Here is a 23,791-nt window from a genome sequence, read left to right on the forward strand (position 1 = left end):
TAATGTACGTCTCTCTCTTATTTTGGGGAGAAATGTAAGATTTATTGACTTCCTTTTCCTGGTGATTATTTTCTCTCCATTACCTCATTGTTTACACTCTTTGACCTGGTCACAACCACCACCACCACCACCATATTACATCCGTTTGTCTCTGGCTACATGGATTGGTCAGATCTGTTCTCACTTTTCTTTTATCATCTGAACAACTTTGTGCTTAGAAAATTACTATTCTTAAATCTCACAATGAGAGATATTCAGCAACAGTCCTTTGGAGTAAAGATTGTTTGCCAACATAATACGGCAGTCCTGGTTTAGGACAAATGTTGCTGTAATTTAGCCCCAGGATATATGACATGATCTGTGTCCCTTGTTTGAAAATATACGGTCACAGATTGTGCCGTATAGCCAGCTGAGACGATGTCTCCTGGGGCTAAATTACAGCAGCATTCATCCTAAACCAGACTGCCATGTTATGTTGACAAACAACCTTTACTCCAACATTGTGCTTGTGTTGAAGTTTTTTCTTTCTTTTTTTTTTGTATGTTTATTTACATATTTCTTCATGCTTTCCCAACTGTTTACAGTGGTGGATTATTGTATTTTGTATGCTGTCACCATTGATTCCTACCCTGTGTTGGGGTGTGTACCCTAACCCCATTCATGGCCCTTCACTCAGTTGTCCTTTGTTTAGTCTTTATCTTCTGTGTACTTGTGTTCATTTCCACAAGATGTTTCCTCCTATACTAGTGTGTACTCCTTTATACTCCACCCACCCACCATCACCACCATATCTCTGTACTCTTTGCTTCCTATTGTTTACCCCTTATGTGTGCTTTATGTCTGTCTTTGTTGTTGACCCTATACTTGGCCCCTGCGTTTCCTTAACCCCCGTCTTTGCGTCCTAATCCCTCTCTATTTAGCTCTGTATCCACTCTTCACTCTTTATCTGTTTTAACTGAACCGGCAATAGAGCCTTGCTAGAAATAGAAGCTAAATTTCTCTTGCGTCACATTCTCCCATCTTAAAAAAAGAAAAAAGAGGTATTTAAGACCACATTGAATAAAGTGATTATGGTTACATGGCAGACGGGGGTGGTCATGGCCGGCTCCCTTTTGTGCATAGCTCTCATCAGTCACAGTCAACCTAAGCCTAAACAACAACTCCTTGTATTTCTGTCCCCTATGTGGGCTTTTCGTGTATGTATTCCTGCTCTCATTTCTTTCATTCATGTCTTGGGGGGCACATTTCAATCCCCATAATAAGCATGGCAGTGTGGTTAAGAAACTAACTTTGCAACCCTGAGGTTTCGGGTTCAGTCCTTCAAGGCAGTGCCCCAGCATGGCCACAGTCCATTGATTGAAACGAGATGAAAGATAGAATAAGGTTTAGTGAAGAGAAGGAGCAGTGCCAATGGTGAAGTTGGTTTGCCTCCTCCATCGCTGGTGATGTTGTTTGTTGAACATTGGTGAATGAATGTCTGGCTTAAAACTGGGTGGAATGGATACGGTGGTAGTGTGAGGAAGGGGAGGGAGTAAACAGCACTAGAAAACATTGGGAGGGGCAAGAAGTGGGTGTGAAATGTGTCATGTTATGGATGTGTCTGGTTGAGAGAAGGGGTTATAACTGGGGGGTAGAATTTGCTGATTGAGATTGTGCTTGTGGTGAAGGAGCCTTTGCTAGCTGGCCAGATGGGCTTGTTGTTGTTGTTAATGTGGCCTGAGGATGTTTGTGTGTCGGTAGCCAGCAGGCAGTTAAGACCATCTCTTAGATATGGAAGCAGTGCTTCATATAAACTTGGCCTTTTCTCAAAGAAGCTCTTAGTCAATGAAAGAAGTACCAGCTTGGCATTGTGCCAAAGTGAAAAAAATAAATCGCTGTTGTTATTATTGTTGTTGTGATTGTTGTTTGATACCAGTTATGTATTGAGAATAACTTCAATTATATTTTCTCCTCAACAAACTGTGGCCTTGTGCCAATGTGAAAAGCCATTATTATTATTAGTATTATTTATAGGAAGTTTTGGCACAAACTGCAGAGAACTGAAGAAATTATTATTATAATTTATTTTGTCCTCGTTATCTGAGTGTGACACCTTGCAATTGTAAAAGTTCTAATTAGACTGGTTCATCTCTCTCTGGTTTGAGAAAGGAAATATATTAAGCACCAGTAATACATTGGCTGCCATTCAATCAGGCGTGTACCTCCTTACCTTCTCAAAATGTTGGCCTTCTGCCCACGCAAACGAAATCACTGGTGCTCGCTTATTATTGTTGTTTTTTGTTAAGTTGTCAGGTAGCAAGAGTTGGTAGAGCATTGAACCGACTGCCCTAAATGCCGTGTAATATTTAGTTACAACTCTTTATTTACATTCTGAGTTCTAACCATGCCGTAGTAATCTGTTTATCAAAGAGATTCAGTAAATAATACTCAGCTTGTTAAAAATATATCTCACCACCCCACCCACTCCTTTGCCTTGAATTTGTGGCCTCTTGCCAGTGTAAAGAATCGCTAGTTTTGTTAGTGTTTAGCTGTTGGTTTCCAGCCATGACCATCCCATCATTTTAGGGGCTGTTAAACGTGTCCTTCCCTATTTTAAGACAGTGGTGGGTGTGATTTCAAGGGAGATTTGGCTGCTATTTCTAGCAAGCTGACTGACCGTATAGGGACTCTTATTGATTTGTCATTTATCATCTGCTGAGTCAGCAAAGTACCAGTCATGTGTTGGGGTTTGATTTAATCGATTAACCCACACACATACTCCAAATTTCTGGCTCTGTGTCTGTGTTAGAAATGAAAGATTATTATTATTAGCATGGTGGAGAAAATGCTTCTCAGCATTTCACCCATTTTTACATTGTGGGTTTAGTTCCATCATAGTCTAGTTTGCCTTTCATTCTTTAAGGACCAGCTGAACGCTGGGGGTCAATGTCATTTCCTGGCCCTGTGCCCCACAAAATCTCAGGCCTTGTGCTTAGTGGCAGCAGTGGTGGTGGTTGTTGTTGTTGTTGAGGAATTGGGAAAAGTGTTGGATATACTGCTTTGTGATATTCAGTTGTGCCTGTTTATGTTCTAAGTTCAATTCCAGCTCGGGTCAGCTTCGCCCTTTCCTTCTCCTCCTCCTCTTTCTGGGGTTGGTAAAATAATAATTCTTTCCTTTAACTATGCATAACTTGTCACTAAATGGCCTTGAGCTAAAGTTAGAGAGAGTCGTTGTTATTAATCTTAGATTATGTTGAGGGGAGGGCATTGGCATAATTATTACAGCATTGGTAAAAATTCCTTGCAGTGTTTATTGTGTTTCTTTAAATTTCTTTAAATTGAAATTTTGCTGAGGTCAATGACCGAAACTACTAGGCGAGGAGTGGGGTGGGGCAGGTGGGTGTCAACTTCACTCCCCCCCCTCCTCCAAGAATTCTTTTCAGAGTTCATTGACTTCTGTCTGTGTTTTATTTTGTTTTGTTTTCTTATCTTATCTTTGTTTCAGTCTGACTATGGCCATGCTGGAGCACCACCTTGAAGAATTCTCAGTCAAACAACTCAAACCTAGTACTTTTTTTTTTTTAAAGTCTGGTACTTATTTTGTCAATCTCTTTTACTGAACCACTAAGTCATGGTGGTGTAAACATACCAGGACTGATTGTCAGGAGTGGTGGCAAACACCAACATAAGCACACACACACTATATATATATCTTTTGGATTTTCCTGTTTCCTGTTTCCGAAGAAGAGCCATGCTCAAAATGTAAAACCACTCTTTTCTTTCTCTGAGTGTCTTTTTAATACTTTGCATGTGCTACATCCTCACATTTCTTCTTGTCTTTTTCTCCATTTTTTGGATTAACTATATATATATATATATATATATATATATATATATATATACATATATATATATATATATATACATATTATCATCATCATTGTTTAACATCTGTTTTCCATGCTGGCATGGGTTGGATGGTTCGACTGGGGTCTGGGAAGCCAGGAGACTGCACCAGGCTCCAGTCTGATCTGGCAGTGTTTCTACAGCTGAATGCCCTTCCTAACGCCAACCACTCCACGAGTGTAGTGAGTGCTTTTTACGTGCCACCAGCACAGGGGCCAGAGGGAGCTGGCATCGACCACGATCTGATGGTGCTTTTATGTGCAAGGACGATGTACTGCAATAGCTTGGGTTTCAAGGGTCCACAGCTGTTTAACTGTCTGCCGAAGCATCTGAGGAGCCTCCATGGAGTGGATATAGATGTTTTCAAACGTGAACTTGACTTCTGGCTCACCAAGATCCCAGATGAGCCAATATCTAAGCAAGAAACGCAAAAGAGGGCAGTAGCATCGAACTCCATCCTTCACCAAAAGCTGCTCCGACAAAGGTGGAAAATGGAAAGATGATCACAATGGCGGTGCTCCAGCATGGCCAGTCGTTGGACTGAAACATATAAAAGAATATATACGATGGGCTTCTTTCAGTTTCTGTCTACCAAATCCACTCACAAGGCTTTGGTTGGCCTGAGGCAATAATAGAAGACACTTGCCTAAAGTACCACACAGTGAGCCTGAACTCCAAACCATGAGGCTGGAAAGCAGGTTTCTGACCATGCTTGGGATGAACTGAGTATCATAGTGTGTGTGTGTGTGTTTGTAGATAGCCGTGTCTTGACATCATGAGACGGGTGTAAATAAGCATCGCCTTTGTATGCAGTTAATATTATTTGCTTCTCAGTTTTTCCATGAGAAACATGTCTGGCCGTGGAGGGGAAATATTACCTTTGCTTGGTTTGGCAACAGCAAAGGGAAACATCTGGCTGTAGAAAATCTGCCTCAACAAGTCTCGTCTGATTCATACAAGTAGGAAAAGCGGATGTCAAATGGTGGAGATGGCAGTGGGTGGGGGTGTTATTGAAATGTGACTTCATATGATTTTGTAATTGTTGTGTTTTCACAGGAGGTGCTCAAGAGACCAACCATCACACCAGATTCCAGCAGTAAAGTTCCAGTGGCCATCAGGCAGCGTTATCTGAATCTGATCATTGATGAGTATGTGAAACTCATTGATTCAGAATGGGAAGCCATGAAAAAGGTGAGTTCTTTGGTCTCTTGCGCCGTTTTCACCCCCCACCCACACACACACACACACACACATCTCTGTCTTCACTCCCCTCCTCCAGTGACATGACACAATATCTTCTGTGAGAAAAATTTCAGCATATGACACCACCACCACCCCCACTTATGGTCAAGTTGTAATCCAGCCTCCTTGCATCACTCTACCACATGGCTGTCAGATTATGATACCAGACTAGTTAATTGATCACAAGATGGTGAGTTCATGCTCTAACTACAACAGCTGTCTTTTTTTATCAAGCTAAAGAGTAAAGACAAACCATATTTTATAGCATATAAGATACACTTATCCCCTCTTCCCCAAAAAAACAGTCTCCAAAAACCACCCTGGATCCGGTATGCAGAGTTGGGCCTTTCATAAGTTTTAATGCATAAAAAAATTGTTTTTGTTGGATATGTGCTGATGAAATTGGGTTGTGCCTAGTCTACCCATGTGCCTGTGTTATGGCATCAAATACAGTAAGTCTTCTACTTGAAGCAGAAGAGGAGGAGACATGATCCTGGCTCGTGTCGGTTCTGTTAGATAAAGTTACTTTCGTCAGGGACTTGGCGCAGCAAAATATCAGTGATGGGCCTACACAAAAAAGGTTGACGTGGACCCTTGAATTTTCTCCTGTCTCCCCTCATCTTCAGTCACTCCCAAAGTTCTGAATTTGTTTTGTTATTTGTTTGTTGTGTTAGGGAGAAGAAGAAGAGAAAGATGTTTATCGTAGCTGCAATACCAAAGTTGGTTATTTAAACAAAGCCATTCACCTCATCAAACGGTTGCGCAGTGGCTGTCTTGGCACACTCAAGAAGCTGCTGCCATCCACTAACCCGCCACCAGCACCTTGCAAAGAGACAAAGAAATTAGAACATCAACTCACAGGTGAGTGAAGGTTGCACCCCTAACTTTTTTAGCTTCATCTTTTTTAAACTTCCAAAATCAGTTATATGTATTTTGTTGTTTAAACTACAAGTGAGCCTCAACAGATCTACAAAGAGATGTATTACAGTCTCAATTTTGTTCTGACTGAGACTGAATTTTAGTTTCAAATTTAATTGAATTTTGAAGTTTTAATTTTTATTGATATTCATTTCAAATCTTTAATTTTAAAAATGTCTTCTCAGGTGACTTGATTTGCCAATTTCACCAGAAAAGGAAACCTTCCCATCTGTTCTTTACACTTTTCATCTTGATTGTCCTGTGTGTTTATCTTCGTCATCTCCATTATTGGTTCGTCATCAGCAATTATTATTTAACACTGGGTCTCTCATCACCTTAACCTCATCCCGCTACTCCCATCATCATTTGTGAGGATCAGATGAAAACGATGGAGGTGGTGTTGGTGGTGATGTAATAATAATAATAATAATAATAATAATAATAATAATGACTCATAAAGCTGGAGTGACAGGTGCCACTCCTGAAGGCAGGTGGAAGGGGAGGGGAGTGGTGGGAGATGATAACGAGGTTGAGTGTGACGTGTCTCTGAATGGGATTAGACGAGGTAACATCATTTAACAAGACAATGTCAAATAATGAAGATGACTCTGGCAATGATGAAGATGATAAGAAAATCAATGAGGGAAAAAACAACAAAACAAACCAAGCTGGGAAGTTATATTTTACGTATTTCTTTTTAGAGAAATCAACAATCAAAGTCAGTTTGGAAAACATTTGTAAAACTAAAACTGAATATTTGAATTGATTATCAATAAAAATGAAAACTTGTGGCAGTTTATGTTTTTGTTTAGTCCTAAATCAGCTTCAATCCTCAAAGACACCACAGCCATGTCCACCTTATCTTAATGTCAGAAATGATAAATGACATTGTGTTATGGAAAAGAGTGTGGTTTGAGGAAGCTTTGGCTGTTGTTTCTTGCAAATAAGGTAGAGGATCCTGTCTTAATATCTTGTAGTAGTATTTCTTCCATTCTGAGTTAATTCTGACCAAGGTTAACTTTGCCTTTCATCCCTGCAGGGTCAGCCAAATCATTAGCATATCCGACCAAATGCTTGGCAGCATTTCTTCTGTCTTTTACGTTGAGTTCAACTTCTGCCAAAGGTTGACTTTGCCTTCCATCCTCTGGGGGAATAAGGACCTGCCCAGCACTATTGTCAGCATGATCAACTAGCTCCCTCCCACAAGATTCCAACCCTTTTGCCTATAGAAGAAAGGATTATTATTATTATTATTATCCTTATTAGACAGTCAACTGGCAGAATCCATTATCACTTGGCAAATTGCTTGGTTTCATTTCTTCCGACTTTACGTTCTGAGTTCAAATTCTGCTGGGGTTGACTTTGCCTGTCATTCTTTTGAAATTGATAAAATAAGGACCAGTTGAACCCTTGAGTTGACTTAATTGACTGACCCCCCCCCCCCACACGCACACACAACTGCTTGTGCCAAAATTCCAGAAGGCAACAAACTGGTAGAATTCTTGGCTAATTAGACAAACTGCTTTGCAGGATTTCTTCAGACTCTTTGAGAGTCCCATTGATGTTGAATTTGTCTTTCATTCTTTCTGAGCCAATAAAATAAGTACCCGTTAAGAATTGAGGGTTGATGTAATCAACTTCTCCCCCACCCCTCAAATTTCAGTCCGTGCCTATAGAAGAAAGAACTGTTGTTGTTTTAATCTTGAAATGATTTTTCTTTTCTTTTTTTTTTCTTATGTTTTCCTTCAGGTCTTGCCCTTTACGAAAGAGTAAAACAGTATATTTTGACGGAGGAGGAGTTAAGAGAGAACCACTTTCCACGACCCGAAGGATTGGGACGTTCCAAATATTATATATCAGATGTCACCAAAGAACCTTACCTGCCCAGTTAGTATTGGCTTTTTATCTTTTTACTTGTACCTGGCTCACATTTAGGAGCCTGCCAATGATTCTATCAATCTGTTCCTTTTTACTGAATCGCTAATCTAAGCGGACATAAGCAAACCAACACCAGCCGTTAAGCACAGTAGCAGGAATAAACACACACACACACAGGTGCACGTGCGTATAGGTATATATTTGTGTGTGCGTGTGTGTGTGTGTGCATATAGTCTATTATATTGCCATATTTTGCATTTATTGAGGAGTCAGAACACGTTACGTGGTGGAGTTCATTATTCTAAGGTTTTCTGTGTCAGGCAACCATATGAGTTGCTAGCATCAGTCATCATTGTTCGACCGTGGTCGAGACAATGGAATTTACCATGCTACGCCAGACTTCACGGTCCATCATGGCATTACGGAGGTCCTGTTGCTGGATGCCTGTATCCCTGGAGATTACATCAGGGTAGGAGAGTGTGCGCCCTCTGGTATTGCGAGTAGATGGCTTCCAGGGGAGAAGAGTAGAAATTACCTCTTTTTCAGCTCTACAACAATGTCCAGCAAACTGGACTCTCCTACCTTTCATAGGTTACAGCTGATACGGAAGATAGGAAGCCTACCTATGTCTTTTGTTGTTTAGTTCCATTCCATCCCAGATAGAGCAAACCCATGATCAAAGCTATTCCAGCTATGACCAACCCATTTAGCTTTTTGTTAGCATTGCATATCTAAGACTACATTACCCAATCTCTCTCTCTCTTTCTTTCTCTCTCTCTCTCTCTCTCACTCTCAAGCTGTTGGAATGTATAGTTTGAGGGAGATTTAACTACTATTTCCAGCCAAGCAATTTGCCAACATCAGACACAAGCCGATGGAGGCATTTTGTCTTGAGTTACAGTCATTGTTTAGCTCCTTATGATCAAAGATATTCTATCCGTGACCATCCCATCATTTTGTTTGTCTAGCACTACATCATCCAATGTGACTTTCCCATTTTAAGACGTCAAGATGTGATCTGAGAGCTGTCTGCTAGTTTTCGCAGGCCACGGCTCGATCTTTGGCTTGTAATTGCATAAATTGCCTGTATAGCAGCAGTTCTGTGATTCTCGTGTGCTTAAATGAGCCTCAATTTTGCTGATTTATAATGTTGTTGTTGTTATTGTTGCAGGCGATGAGAGGTTTTGTTGCCGTTGTGGAAAAACATACCGAGTTACAAGCAGCGGAAGAGCAGCTGTGGAAGACGAGTGTCTTTACCATTGGGCAAAACCTGTTCGAAGACGATGTGAGTATCTGATCGGTTTCTGCCTATGATTCTTCTATTTGTGGCTCATTTCTAGTATGGACAGTCAACATTTGCTGGAAGACAAGGTGACACTATCTGGGTTAGGGTACAAGGTGACAGTAGCTGGGAGGAGACAGATGTCCTCAAACCAGAGAACTGCTTGAAAGAGTTCTGCCACTTACCACTTTGATAGCAATAACAATAAAAGGGCCATGCACATCCAGAGAAGGCTGTTTATTGTTAATTAAATTAATCTTAATATAAAGCCGTTTGCTTCACTAATTCAACCATCCACTTAACTGGTATTTATTGTTTAAAAAAAAACTTGTTTACGGTCTTGACTTGAGTTACCTTTCATTACTTATTGATCTTGTGTTATTCTTTTAGATGGAAATACTATTGAAACTCGATACAGGTGCTGCCAAGCTGAGGTTGGATCAACAGGCTGTGAAGTGGGTGGGGTAAGTCATCTCAGTTTTCACTTTTCACACATTGTTCCATTACTTTGTTGTTTTTTTTTTGATATTTTTTTTCATTCTGAATTCACCATTGTCACTGTAATTGTTGCCGGCACACACACACCCTATTTATTTGTGTATAAGTTGCACTTCTTGTGCATAACTTCAATAATAAAACTCAGAGATGCAATTTACACATGTGGCCAAAATATCTTGTATTATAAAAGTTTTGTACTATCTTTGCCATAAGAAATATGGAATGCCTTATACATGAGCAAATACAGATTATATGTATATATATGTGTGTGTATATATATATATATATATAGAGAGAGAGATAGAGAGAGAGAGAGATACCAAAGTGTACATATGCCACTATATGTATGTGTGTGTGTGTGTGTGTGTGTGTGTATATATATATATATATATATAATATAAATATAAAAATACAAAAATGGGACAAGAACACAAAACATCGAGACAGTTAGGTGATACAAGAAAGGGACAACAATCATCCTGATTGACGATACAAAGAAAACAAGGACAGGTCATTTGGAGTTTTCTTTCCTCAGTCAAGTTCCAGATTATCTTTGCAATTTCGGCTGGTTATACCCGAGATTGCTCCAATCTGGCCAGCCCCAAGGAAAAACCTAACCTAAGAGCATTAGATTCCTTGGAAGAAAGCAGCAAATGTATACGGAAACAAGGACGACAAAAACGGAGAAAGTTACACAAATACAAATAACAGGACATAACAACAGGTGTCTTTTCACTTCATAACTACCTAACTCCAGGTTCTATCCCACTGTTGGACATCTTAGATATCTTCTACCATTACCACAGCCTGACAAAAAGTCTTGTGAACAAGATTTGGTAGACAGATACAGTATGGAAACCGTGTGTGTGTGTCACAAAGTGGCAGTTGATGGAGATGGTCATTATTAGATTTATTGAACAACTATATGCAAATACGCTAGCATACACACACTGCAGGCTTCTGCGCAGTTTCCATGCATCAAAATCCTCTCACAAGGTTTTGGTCAACCTGAGACTGTTGAAGAAGCGATTTGCCCAAGGTAACCCAAACACCTTATGATTTTATTTTCCTCACTCTTCTGTTACATCCATATTTCTTTCTCTTGTTAGACTCATGTCCATCACAAAAATAAATTCGATGGTTCCTCTGGCTACATGATCACCCCAGACAGAGAAATGCCTCCTGAAGGTCCAGGTGTGTTTGCCATGGACTGTGAAATGGTAAGTTCTCTTTTCCTTCCTTTTATTTTATTGTTTTAAGTATTCATTGGAGATAAACATGTATGGAGGTGTGTATGTGTGCAATGCATACACACACACACATCCATCCATACATGCCCAAACACACTCGTGTGCACGTGTTCAGACATGAGCTACTGAGGAAGTCTCCACAAGCTTCCTTCACCAGCAACAAATATCAGTTAAATTACACTTCTACAATCTGAGAAAAGAATGACGATGATGATGATGATGATGTCTTATGCCTACAAAAATCCAGTATGGTCATAGCTGGAGTACCTCTGATCATAGGTCTCAGGTCTCCTTATTAAAGGCTGATCTCAGGCTAAGCAACAATTATACACACACACACACACAGGGTGTGTATTGCATAAGATTGTCAGCTCCATTCGGGTCAAACCTGTGACCCAGATACAGTTTCACTTGCTACAGGGTCTTTAGGGAAAAGCATTAACACCCTTACTCCATTCTCCACCCCTGTACCAATATCTGGGGCTCATATCCCATTGTTGGGCATTGGTAGTAGTGACATATATCCGGCATTGATCTGTTTTACACCCAGTTGTGTGTGTGTGTGTGTTTGTGTGCAATAAATCCATGAATCTTTCTCCTGTTTATGAATATACATGCAGCTTAATGAATAATAAGGAAACAATTCTACAGTGAGCTATTTTTCCCTAATTTTCGCTGTGCCATCGTCCCCTATGATGTATATACCCCTTCATCTTACAGCTCTACACCACAGCTGGTATGGAAGTTGCACGGGTGACAGTCGTAGATTCAGAATGTAATGTTGTCTATGAAACTTTGGTGAAACCTGACCATGAAATTCTTGATTACAACACACGGTGAGTAGTTCACTGCCATCTTTCTTGCTACTCTGAATGTCTCTCTCCCCTCTCTCTCTCTCTCTCTCCCCCCCTCCCTCCCTCCCTTCACCATATATATATATATATAGTGGCACGTGAAAAATATTCAAGTGAGGTCGTTGCCAGTGCCACTGGACTGGCTCCTGTGCAGGTGACACGTAAAAAACACCATTTGACTGTGGCCGTTGCCAGTACCGCCTGACTGGCCCTTGTGCCGGCGGCACGTAAAAGCACCCACTACACTCTCGGAGTGGTTGGCGTTAGGAAGAGCATCCAGCTGTAGAAACTGCCAGACCAGATTGGAGCCTGTTGCAGCTATCTGGTTCACCAGTCCTCAGTCAAATCATCCAACCTATGCCAGCATGGAAAGCGGGCGTTAAACGATGATGATGATGATGGATGGATAGGTTGCGTCCCTCATTTCATCTCACTACTTAAAGGCAGTAAAATATAAGGCTTGAAAGAGATTTGGTTGCTGAACCGCAATGTCATGGTTTTTCTTCAAGATTTTCATCTTTCATTCAAAATGCTTGTGGCCTTCTACCTGTGTTACAAGTCACTATTTAGTTATGTCCTTTTATGCTTCCAGTCCCTCTGCAATCAACTTTGCTGTCCATCTCTCCAACACTGATACAATGAAATCCCATGGACACCCTGAAAGTTGATTCTCTTGATCAAGGTTCTGCCACTGAACAAACTACTTTGCATTGTTTACACTTCTTTCTGGTCATGAGTTCAACACCTGCCCATCTCAAATTTACCATTCACCTTAGGTCAATAAAATAAATCAGGTGCTAAAATCTGGGCAGGTGAGTTAATATGGTCCACTAACTTCTCCTTTAGATTTCAAACCTTATACAATTATTTTCATTATTATTCTGCCAATAAACTTATGTAGCAGCAGTTAACCAATGTGCTGGCTTAATTAATTAACTCTTTGCTCATCACAGATTTCCAGCTGCCTTCTGCCTATTACAAAGCCATTCTTATAACAGTGAGGAATTGGCAAAATCTGTCCTTATAGCTCTTTATGTCCTGAGATCAAATCCTTCCATGGTTGACCTTGCCCTTATTTTTCTGATGTTGATAAAAAAAATACCAGTTCTTTATTAGGTTTCATTTAATTAACTAAACCACCACCACTACCACCGAATTTGTACCTGTGTTAGAAATTATTATTATCATCATGTCTTTCCTTTTTTATAAAGGTCATGTATTATTTCAGTGTTGTTGTATCTGTTTACAGCTTCAGTGGGATCACAGAAGAAGATATGAAGGGTGTGGCGACCAAACTGATTCATGTCCAGGCGGTTCTACTCCACTATTTCTCATCACAAGCCATATTAGTTGGTCACAGTCTGGAGAACGATTTAATGTCCGTCAAGGTAAGAAGATTGTCTGGTTTGTTTTGTCTGTCCCCTGCTGTTGGCCCTTTGCGCCCACAGTTCATTTTTGTCACCACCACCCCCCACTGTTAACCTGTTACTTGTATAAAATATAATGGCACTACTTATAACTACTATTATATCAGTGTTTATATACGTGTGTATATTGTTTTGTCTTTACAGCTAATCCACAGTTGTGTTGTTGACACATCAGTCTTATACCCCCATAGGGCTGGCAGACCTCTGAAGAGGGCCCTGAAAAATTTGACACATGACTACCTGAATACAACCATCCAAGAAGGAAGTAAGTATTATTGTTGTTCTGTAGTTTTCCTCTTTTTTCTTTTTGGCCTATGAAATAGGATGGAAGAATTAATGAAAAACTGGTGTCATTTGGCAAATTCTCTTTGCCTTTTTCAATTTCCAATCTGGAGAAGAAAGTAAGGAAAGAGAGAGAGGTGCTAATTGCTTGGAGATTTATGAAAATAGTAAGCATAACCTTAGTAAAAGGGCCTGCATTCAGCATGTGAATGTAGGCCCATTGAGAAGGCCAACTGGGGGAGAGGCACTTAGCCTTGCTGGTCAAGGCCTTCCTGGATCTATGGTGTTCCTTAGAGATATTTGTCACTTGTCCCTGTAATGTCCACCTCATCCACAGTCCTTGTGACAAATTAAAGAAGCAATAGTTATTGTGATTAGATTGGCAGAAGTGTTAGAGCATCAAGCAAAAATGCCTTGTGGTTTTTCTTTCAACTCTACATTCTGAGTTCAAATCCTGCTGAAGTGAACTTTGCATTTCATCTGTCTGGGGTATAAATAAAATCGTGAGATCAATAGTATCATCAGAACCACTTCACCATCACTACCCCATCTACCCCCAAATGGTCATCCAGATGTAAAATGCTACCTCAAAGTAAGTATCCATATGACCCATGCTAGCATGGTAAAACAGACGTTAAACAAATGAAGCAATGAATCATTGATGTCTATTACATGATCGTTTTTTTTGCTTTCTGTTGCAGTTGATGGACATGACAGCCAAGAAGATGCTATTGCCGCCATGAGGCTGGTGCATTACAAAATCCAACAAGATGGAAACAAATATCGCTCATGACACAATAATCATAATAATAACAATAATCATAATAATAACAATAATAATAATAATATTACACAGATATTATAAACGATTAAAAGATAACATGCAACAGACTGCTAAGTCTGTGGAACAAACATTGTGAACTTTAGGATTCTCATTTTGGATGGAACTGTTACCAAAACATACATAATATACACACACACACATATGTATGTATGTATATATATATATATATACATATATATATATATACACATACATATACATACACATATATGTATACACATGCACTCATTGTTATATATATATATATATATATATATACATATATAGACACACACACATATACATGTACATTATATGTATACTTCTGTGTGTATGCATGTGTTTGTTTATATACACACATATGTATATATACATTTACATGTGTGTATATGTATACACACACAAATATGTTTATGTATATGCATGTTTGTGTATGTATATATATGTGTGCATACACACATACACACACACATTCACTTACATACCCATGTATATATGTGTGTGTGTGTATATATATATATATTTATTCATACATATATTCTGAGGAGACAAAACAAAAATCTGAAAACAAGAGTTAAATATTTAAAATAATAAAAACCAATGAAACTTCAATTAGCAATGATGCTGTGTTTGGTCAGTTGGCAGAGACGACAACAGTGGTGATGATGATGATGATGATGTCTTGTACGAGATGTCCGGTCTGTGAGCAGACACAACAGTGATGGTGTGTCTTGTGTAAGATGTTCTGTGATGACTCCTGCTAGCAGCAACATTTGTAGTGACCGACAACTACAACTACAACAGAAATACTAGCAAGAATCTGAGGGAATGGCAATGCATTTGTATATACAAACTAAGACTATATAGATGTACACCTACATGAAAATGTGTGTGTGTGTATATATATATATATATTTACACACACATAGATATACATTTTTATATACATTCATACACACACACATGGTTACATTTAATAATGTGTGTGAGTGTGTGTATATAGATATATATTCACACAAATATGTATATTTATAAACACACACACACATATATATATATTGAATAAGCTTGCTGGGAACATATATATAATTATATACTTGGCTAGTTTTATGTAATTAACAAACTGGACACAACATAAAGTGCGTGGGTATTTGATGAGGGTGGTGGGGCTGGTGGAATGTGTGCATGACATGGTTGAGGTGATGCCCTCCAACATACGCAATATGATGTCCTCTCTCTATGTGTGTGTGTGTAATTGTTTGTCTGCTTCTCTGTTTATGCTACAGAATCTTCACACACGAAACGCACATTTTCTTCAGAAGTATAACAGCAACCTGATGGACTTCACTGCCCATTCTTTTCTCTCACAGTCCATCCACCACCACCACCACCACCCCTCATGTTACAACTTTGTTTTATACTAACACCATCACACATTAACATTTGCACGCGCACATACACACACACACACATACAAATCTGGCAAAGGAAAAGGCCTGTTCCCCATGCAGTGAGCCAACAATGGGAAAAACTTAGATCAGATTATATTTATATATATATATATATATATATATATATATATATAGATAGATGTATATATATATATATATATAGATAGATGTATATATATATATATATAGATAGATGTATATATATATGTATATATATATATGTATATATATATGTCTGTATGTATATATATATATATATATGTGTGTGTGTGTGTGTGTGTGTGTGATTAATACAGATGCATATTGTGATTCAAAAGTCTCCTCAGCATTCAACTGATTAACAACTGTCATTAGTTGAGATTAATGTACACCTCATCTCATCTCCCTCTCTGGCTCTCTCCCTCTTCACCTACCTCCCCCTGTTGAATGCCATGGCTCAGGAGTTACAGGGTAGCTGGATCTGTGCCGTTGCCATCCACCCGGCCACCCCACACCTGAACTTCCCTCATCACTTAACTATGCTTGGCCACTTTACAGTTATTTTGTGCCATTTTTCAGACTGTGAAGTCAAGAATATTCTCTCATCTTTTGATAAAGACATTTTTGTAAACACACACACACACACACACACACACATATATATATATGTATGTGTTTGTGTGTATGTATATATACACACACACCACACACACACATATATATTTATGTGTGTGTCAAAAGATATCTGCAACAAAATAGCAGCGATATTAAAAATATATATTAAAAATAATACAAAATTGTATATATCATTTAAATTCTAAAAGGTCTTTTTCAAGGCCCTGCATATATATATATACATACATACATACATACATACAAACACACACACACACTTCTACATACATATATTAAGAGTGTATATATTTGTGTGTGTGCACACACCAAATCTCTCTATAAACTCAAACTAATCAGACAGAGAAACGGAAGTATTATTTCCTGTCTAAAAATAGCAACTCATAATTTATTCTGATTTTTTTTTATTCAGCATTTTTTCATTTCATTTTTATTTTATTTATGAGTATTATTTTTTTTTAGTTTAGAATTGTTTTTGTTTTTTTTCCTCCCTCCCCCTGAAAAGATTATTTCTCTTAAAAGCATATTTTCTATTAAAACAGATAAAAATAATATTGAAATAAAAATTTAAAGAAATTTAAACAACTTCATTTGCCATATTCTTACAACTTGAACCAAGAATTGCATCAGACCTCTTTATTATTATTATTATTATTATTATTATTCAATATTTGATAGTTTCAGGCAAATTTCTGCTGCATCACCTGCTCCACCACCATCTTGCTTCAGATCAATGTAATTGACTTAACCCACTCCCTGAAATTGCTGCCCTTGTGGCAATATTTGAAACCATTATTATTATTATTATTATTAAAATCTTTACTACCCACAAGGGGCTAAACATAGAGGGGACAAACAAGGATTGACAAACGGATTAAGCCGATCACATCGACCCCAGTGCGTAACTGGTACTTAATTTATCGATCCCGAAAGGATGAAAGGCAAAGTCGACCTCGGCGGAATTTGAACTCAGAACGTAACGGCAGATGAAATACCGCTAAGCATTTTGCCCGGCGTGCTAACCATTCTGCCAGCTCGTCGCCTTGATTATTATTATTATTATTGACTGGTAAGATCATAAGAACATTGGACCAAATACTCACAGCATTTCTTGTGGCTCATTTTGAATTTAAAATCACAGAGATTTACTTTGCCTTTCATCTTTTGGGGGTTGATAAAATAAACACCAATCAGGTACTTGGGGTGGGGAAGGGGGTCAATCTAATCACTTAGCCCCGTCCCCACTAAATTTCAGGCCATGTGCCCATATAGTAGAAAGAACTATTATTAGTTATTATTGGATTTTCTCCTAAGTTTATCAATGTCACATCTCAGCTCCTTCTTGAAGCTTAGAGACACGACTTTTTCCTAAACACACAAACTCTGATGAGTATTTGCTGCCAACTGAATGCTTCCTATCAAATTTGGTATTTGCAGCTTTTCGTGCTAGAATATTGCTCTCTTCACCAATCACTGTAGGAACCATACTTACTTTTGAGGACCCTGCTTATTAGCTTTGCTGACGATCCTCCCTTACTGATATAGCTGAAGGTCCGCCTGAACATCTGGTTGTCTTCAGAAAGAAAAAATGATTTGGCCCCCAAGTGTCTTACCTGGGTCCCAATGATGGTGTTAAATTGATCAATATGTTAGTCCTCGATTTGTGCAGGGTTTTGTTTATTGTTCTTGAAGCTTTGTATCTGTAAATAATTCTCTTATATTTAAGTTGTCAAATTTCAAGACCAAGTGTTTTATCTGCTAAATACAAACTCTTTTTCCATTCTGGCATCACCACTCGTACCTATGTCACCAAATATCTGCAAGACTAACTCTACATGTCCAATCAAACCTAAATCTAGCAGTTAAATCTCCTACAAATCACATTCTACTGTTTTAAGAAGGGAAACATTTGATAATGTATTCCAGGCTACACAATGCCCAGAAAAAAATTGCAATGATTACCGCTTCTACCCTGGAACTAAACCTCAACAAGACTCCAAGATCCAACTTGACACTTTCTTCCCATGTCTTCCATGGTCTTCCACTGTTAAACTATGGCTACATTTTGCTCTCCTTTAGACTTGGTTTTTCTTTGTACTGACATGTGTAATTGGTAAATTTGATATTGGTCATCTGGAAATCATTAGCATTTTATCCCATTACTAGATATATTTGCATAGAAAATTGGAATGGAATGATATCACATTTAATTACAACTATTACATAATGTCAAGACAAGGTGATACACAAACACATGTATACAACAAGCTTCACTCAACCAAATCTACTGCCAAGGGTTTGGTCAGTGCTGTAGCAGAAGATACCGAAGGTGCTGCCAAGTGGGCAAGCATATGTGTGTGTGTAATTAAGGTGTGAGTATAAGCTGTGGTGAAGACCATAATGGCCTTTGATTCAGTCCCAGGTGTCTTCTATTATAACCTTGGCTGGACTAAAGCTTCATAGAAGGATTTGGTACATGGAAACTGAAAGGAGCCCCTCATCTTGACATCATGTGTGATGGTGGTAGTCAAACATCACCATTATACAATTGTTAGTGTTTATTTCCAGTGTTGTGTGAAAAATCTCTCTTGCTATTGAAGAATATTACTTTGCTTGGAAACAGGTGAGGGCTGATGACAGGAATGGCACCTAGGGATAGAAAACCTGATTCAACAAATTCCGTCTGACCCATGCAAGCATGGAAAAGTGGACATTAAATGAGGATTTATACATTATAAATCTATGACTTCTCTTTTCACATCAGATCTACATTGTTATCCTTGAATAAAGTGGAAAAGACCAACAAATACAGAACTTTTGTTTTACTAAATGTTGATAATTTATGAGTTGGAGGGTTAGAAAAAAAAAATTAGTAAATTAGTTCTGGGAAGGATGTTTAAAACCTGCAAAGTGGTGGTTTGTAAAGTTATTTCATCAAAGTGTAAATATATAAAGAAGTTTGTATTTTTACCTGTTTAAAGTTGGAAGAATCAACTGAGAGATGTTGACACACCTGTAGTGCTACAGTTTTATGTGTATTTGAGGCAAGATTTCAAACTGCTTATCTACGAAACCAAAGTGTTAGCATGTGGATGTATTGAAGGTCCTGTCTGACTTGATTTGCTGTATATGAGAGTACAGCTAGAAGAGGTGTGGAGTTGTATTGATATCTGTGTGAAATGTCTAGTCTGCACAATGAGTTGAATTAACATGTATGTGGCTGAGTATCTCACTACCAAGTGTATCAATGTAATTCTCAGGTGAAATCAGCCTGAAATTGTGTGACAAGGCTCTACCAGTTCAATTACAGGTACAGTCTCATTGGGTTTTCATACATTTTCCATTTACCCAAATTTGCTTACATGGTATGGCTTCATTTGAGGTTATTGAAAGGGACTCTTGTCCAAGGTGCCATGCAGTAGATTTGAAAGCAGGACCTCATTATTGCCAAGGGAGCTTCTTAACTCTTCAGCCATACTGCACCTACACATGCACACACTCAGAATTAGAAAAGCGGATAAATGCAAGGAGGTTTAATAAGTATATTTACATAGAATACAAAAAGAAACAGTAAGGAGTAAAGAATACAAAAATAAAAAAACACTGGATTTGTGCACTAGGTCTATCTTAACAGCTGTTTCGGGTGAAACAGCAATGACCTAACAGCTACAGACTGCAGTAAAGAAAGAAGGAAGAAAAGAAGAGGATTTCTCATTTACATGTTCAGTGACTGAGAAGATTTGTTCTGGTGGAGAAATATCAATCACAGACTTCATATCGATCTTCTCTTATACCAGACTTGTTACGTCATCATTTATGAGCTTCCCCTTTTTTTAAAACTCTGCTCAAGAGATTCATAATGATTCAAAAGCCTTCCAGTCCCTGCTGCTCGCCTCATTTCATTGCAGATTCATCTTGAACCAGGTCCTTCTATGGGTTTCAGTTGATAATTCAGGGTTGCTTTCAATGCATCTTTGAATCCTTTACAAAGTGCACCAACACTGCTACATCCCTTTATAAGTTCACAATAGGAAATGTGTGTCACTACTTGACAAATGGTGTTGGTTTGTTTATGTCCTTGTAACTTAGCAGTTCAGCAAAAGAAACCAGTAGAATGAATACTGATGTCAATCTATTTAAGCCTACAATGTGGTGCTCCAGCATGGCTGCACTCCAATAACTGAAACAAGTAGAAGAGTGTGTATGTGTGCAGCGGCAGACTGGCCAGTAGGCCCCTGCACCGTTAGAATCCATATATGGGAGCCCGTGTTAGTATCTAAGGGGCCCATCTCCTTAAGTTTGAGAATTTTTTATTCACTCCAGAAAGAATGCATTAATTATTTTCAGACTGGCCATGTTTGTAGATAATTGAAAAGAATATAGCACTGTAGTTGCGGCTGGGACCCCTTAGTCTCCTGGCAACCAATATTTTTAGACGCAGTCCGCCACTGTGTGTGTGTATCTCTTTTCTTTCTCTTTTTACTTGTTTCAGTCATTTGACTGCAGCCATGCTGGTGCACCGCCTTTAATCGAGCAGCTCGACCCCAGGACTTATTCTTTGTAAGCCCAGTACTTATTCTATTGGTCTCTTTTGCTGAACCGCTAAGTGACGGGGACATAAACACACCAGCATCAGTTAAGCTATGCTAGGGGGACAAACACAGACACATGAACATACATATATATACACATATACGACGGGCTTCTTTCAGTTTCCGTCTACCAAATCCACTCACAAGGCTTTGGTCGGCCCGAGGCTATAGTAGAAGACACTTGCCCAAGGTGCCACGCAGTGGGACTGAACCCGGAACCATGTGGTTGGTAAACAAGCTACTTACCACACAGCCACTCCTGCGTATGTACATATATATATATATATATATATACCAATAAGGAGTGAATATTTATATGGCATTGGGCTATATATGTAAGTGAAAGATCTCCTTTGGCCCGTTCGTCCGACTACTGTTAATTTTCAGTGTTATTATTGGTGGTTCAAATGAAGGTTTTAACTCTTATTTCTAGCAAGCGGGCGCATTTGTGTACCCTTATGATTGATATATAAATATATAATTAAAACTGGAGCTGAGACTGTGTTGTGACTCAGGTTTCATGCCACTGCTTGTCATAAGGCAAAACACACATATTCATCATGAGTTAAATTTACTGTTTGTATTACCAAACCTATATTTATGCCGCCTCCCCCCCACACACACACACATAGGCGTGTTGGTATAGGAAAACATAGATCACGCGTGTATGTATGTCTGCCTACCTGGGTAACCTAGTGTAAAAGATACAAGGGAAACTACCCTCAAGTAGCTATACACTCTTCTCCCCCCCGTCATCTTGTCATCCAGCTTTAGTCATACTTGTGTGTCATCATCACTCACAGTTGATATCCACTGAACGGTAAAACTACTTTCAGAAACCTGATTCACTGACATGAGTAATGGCTGGCGGTTTTTGGCTTTATTTCTATTTCTTCCCAATTTTTTTTTAATATCTCCTCCTTTTTCATGGTTCATGGTTATGTGGTTAAGAAGCCCACTTTCTAACCATGTGGTTTCGGTTTCAGCCCCATTACGCGGCGTGTTGGGCCTCTTCTATAGCCCTCGCCCGACCTATACTATGTCAGTGAATCCGGTTAACGGAAACTGTGTAGAAGCCTGTCGTATGGATGTGTGTGTTTGCGTTTACGCCCCACTCCCCAAACGCAGTTTGAAAACCGGTGTTTGTTTATTTACGTCCTCGTAACTTACCGTTTCGGCAAAAGACCGATAGAATATGTACAAGGCTTTAAAAAAATAAGCACTGCCGCTAGCGTACCCGACTAAATAAACCCTTCAGAGCGTAGACCCAGCGTGGTCGCAATCCAATGACTGAATACCGTAGCAATGGCCTTTCACATCTCTTCAAAAGGAAAACCAATTTGCTTACATCAAAATCATTAACGGATCTCCCCGTCATCTTTAACAACGGTATTTTCCCAATGCGTAACAACTTGTAGTAAGCATATTCACTCTTTACCTTTAGGGACCCACATTTTCGTTCACCATTTGATAACCGGAATTGGTTTGTTTACGTCCCCGTAACTTACCGATGGAATGGCCAAAGTCCAATGACTGAAACAAGTAAAAGCTAAAAGAAGACACATACACACACAAATACAAATTCAAGAGTGGATCGACATCCACTTTACGCCTATAAAAATACATTCTCCTGTTACAATTGCATTTACATGTCGGTTGCCTTATTGGGTTGTGAGTCTACATCGGAATTTTAAGCGGTAATTTGTGTTATCACCTCCGAAGCTATGAAAGACAAAGAGCAAAAGTTTTCCACGGAAATTGAGACTAATGCACTCGCGATACAAAACTAGAAATTCGTTGACATTCAGCAATGAACGAAAGGAAGAATGTTAATGTCTGTTGTGTAGTCCTGGGTCATAATTAGCCGAGTATACCTACGATCAAAAACGTTCTCGCAGAGATCGTCCCGTTTCTTTCTTTTTTATTGTTTTTGTTTTCATCTGTAGTGTATCAAGGACTACATTATTAGGCACACGCACCCGAGTGTCCCCACTCCCACCCAACATCGATTTTGTTTCTTCAATACTTTCAGGAAAGTGGATATTTATTAATGAAATTCTCTACAAATACCTTTGAACTGATGTAGATTATGATCATATTATCTATATAAAGAAATAACCATACATACTGACACAGACACGCATCACATGTCTACAAAATGAAACTTAAATAATATAATAATGAAATTATTGTATACAGTGCTCAGGTGCAGTTTGAAAAAAAATACGTGATGTGTGCCAACGCGCCCAACACATTAAATTCTGATATAGTAAGGATTTACACCATCTGAAAGGTATTTGTAGAAAATTTCGTTAAAAAATATCTTTTCTTCTGAAAGTTATGAGAAAACTTAGTCGGCGGGGACACTTGTGTAGGTATGCTCATTATCAAATTTGTTCTGCTTTTGTTTTATTAAATTAAGGTGTTATTTCTAGCAGTTAAAACGACTGTAAAGAAGCCCTGTCACCGAGTTGTAACAACGAGGTTTTCGCCAATTTATTTTATCTATATAGAAAGTTACCTGTTAAAGTTTTGTGTGACTCACTAAGCACCATTTAGTACTTTCTGCAGACTCGTCACAGCAATGTGTGTGGCAAGCCTGACCCTTCCATTCACACATAACCAATTCGATGGGTTCTCGTACAGTAGTGGTAGACGAATTCGGCCTGTATCCTTAAGGTCTGCAGCTTTAGCACGGGCCAATTCCCCCGACACGCCCATTCCGTTTGATATAATCAGAAGGAGCCTTGATGTAGCTGGCTTCCCGTCGCCTGCAGGTTTTGACCACGGCGACGGT

General features: G+C 38.9%; 1 protein-coding gene across 1 annotated transcript in view; it reads left to right on the forward strand.

Moving 5' to 3' along the window:
* The window catches only part of LOC115223380 (RNA exonuclease 1 homolog), an 85,098-nt gene extending 70,670 nt beyond the window's left edge, over window positions 1-14,428 (forward strand). Inside the window, exons 6-15 of the mRNA XM_029793888.2 lie at window positions 4,942-5,076; window positions 5,802-5,988; window positions 7,795-7,932; window positions 9,095-9,208; window positions 9,596-9,669; window positions 10,813-10,923; window positions 11,674-11,789; window positions 13,057-13,195; window positions 13,379-13,499; window positions 14,218-14,428. Of these exons, the coding sequence (XP_029649748.1) occupies window positions 4,942-5,076; window positions 5,802-5,988; window positions 7,795-7,932; window positions 9,095-9,208; window positions 9,596-9,669; window positions 10,813-10,923; window positions 11,674-11,789; window positions 13,057-13,195; window positions 13,379-13,499; window positions 14,218-14,309 (1,227 nt within the window). The 3' untranslated portion in view covers window positions 14,310-14,428. The remainder of the gene's footprint in view (window positions 1-4,941; window positions 5,077-5,801; window positions 5,989-7,794; window positions 7,933-9,094; window positions 9,209-9,595; window positions 9,670-10,812; window positions 10,924-11,673; window positions 11,790-13,056; window positions 13,196-13,378; window positions 13,500-14,217) is intronic.
* Window positions 14,429-23,791: the final 9,363 nt, after the last annotated feature.

Source organism: Octopus sinensis, linkage group LG23, assembly GCF_006345805.1.
Source record: "Octopus sinensis linkage group LG23, ASM634580v1, whole genome shotgun sequence".
In the NCBI taxonomy this organism is placed as follows: domain Eukaryota; kingdom Metazoa; phylum Mollusca; class Cephalopoda; order Octopoda; family Octopodidae; genus Octopus; species Octopus sinensis.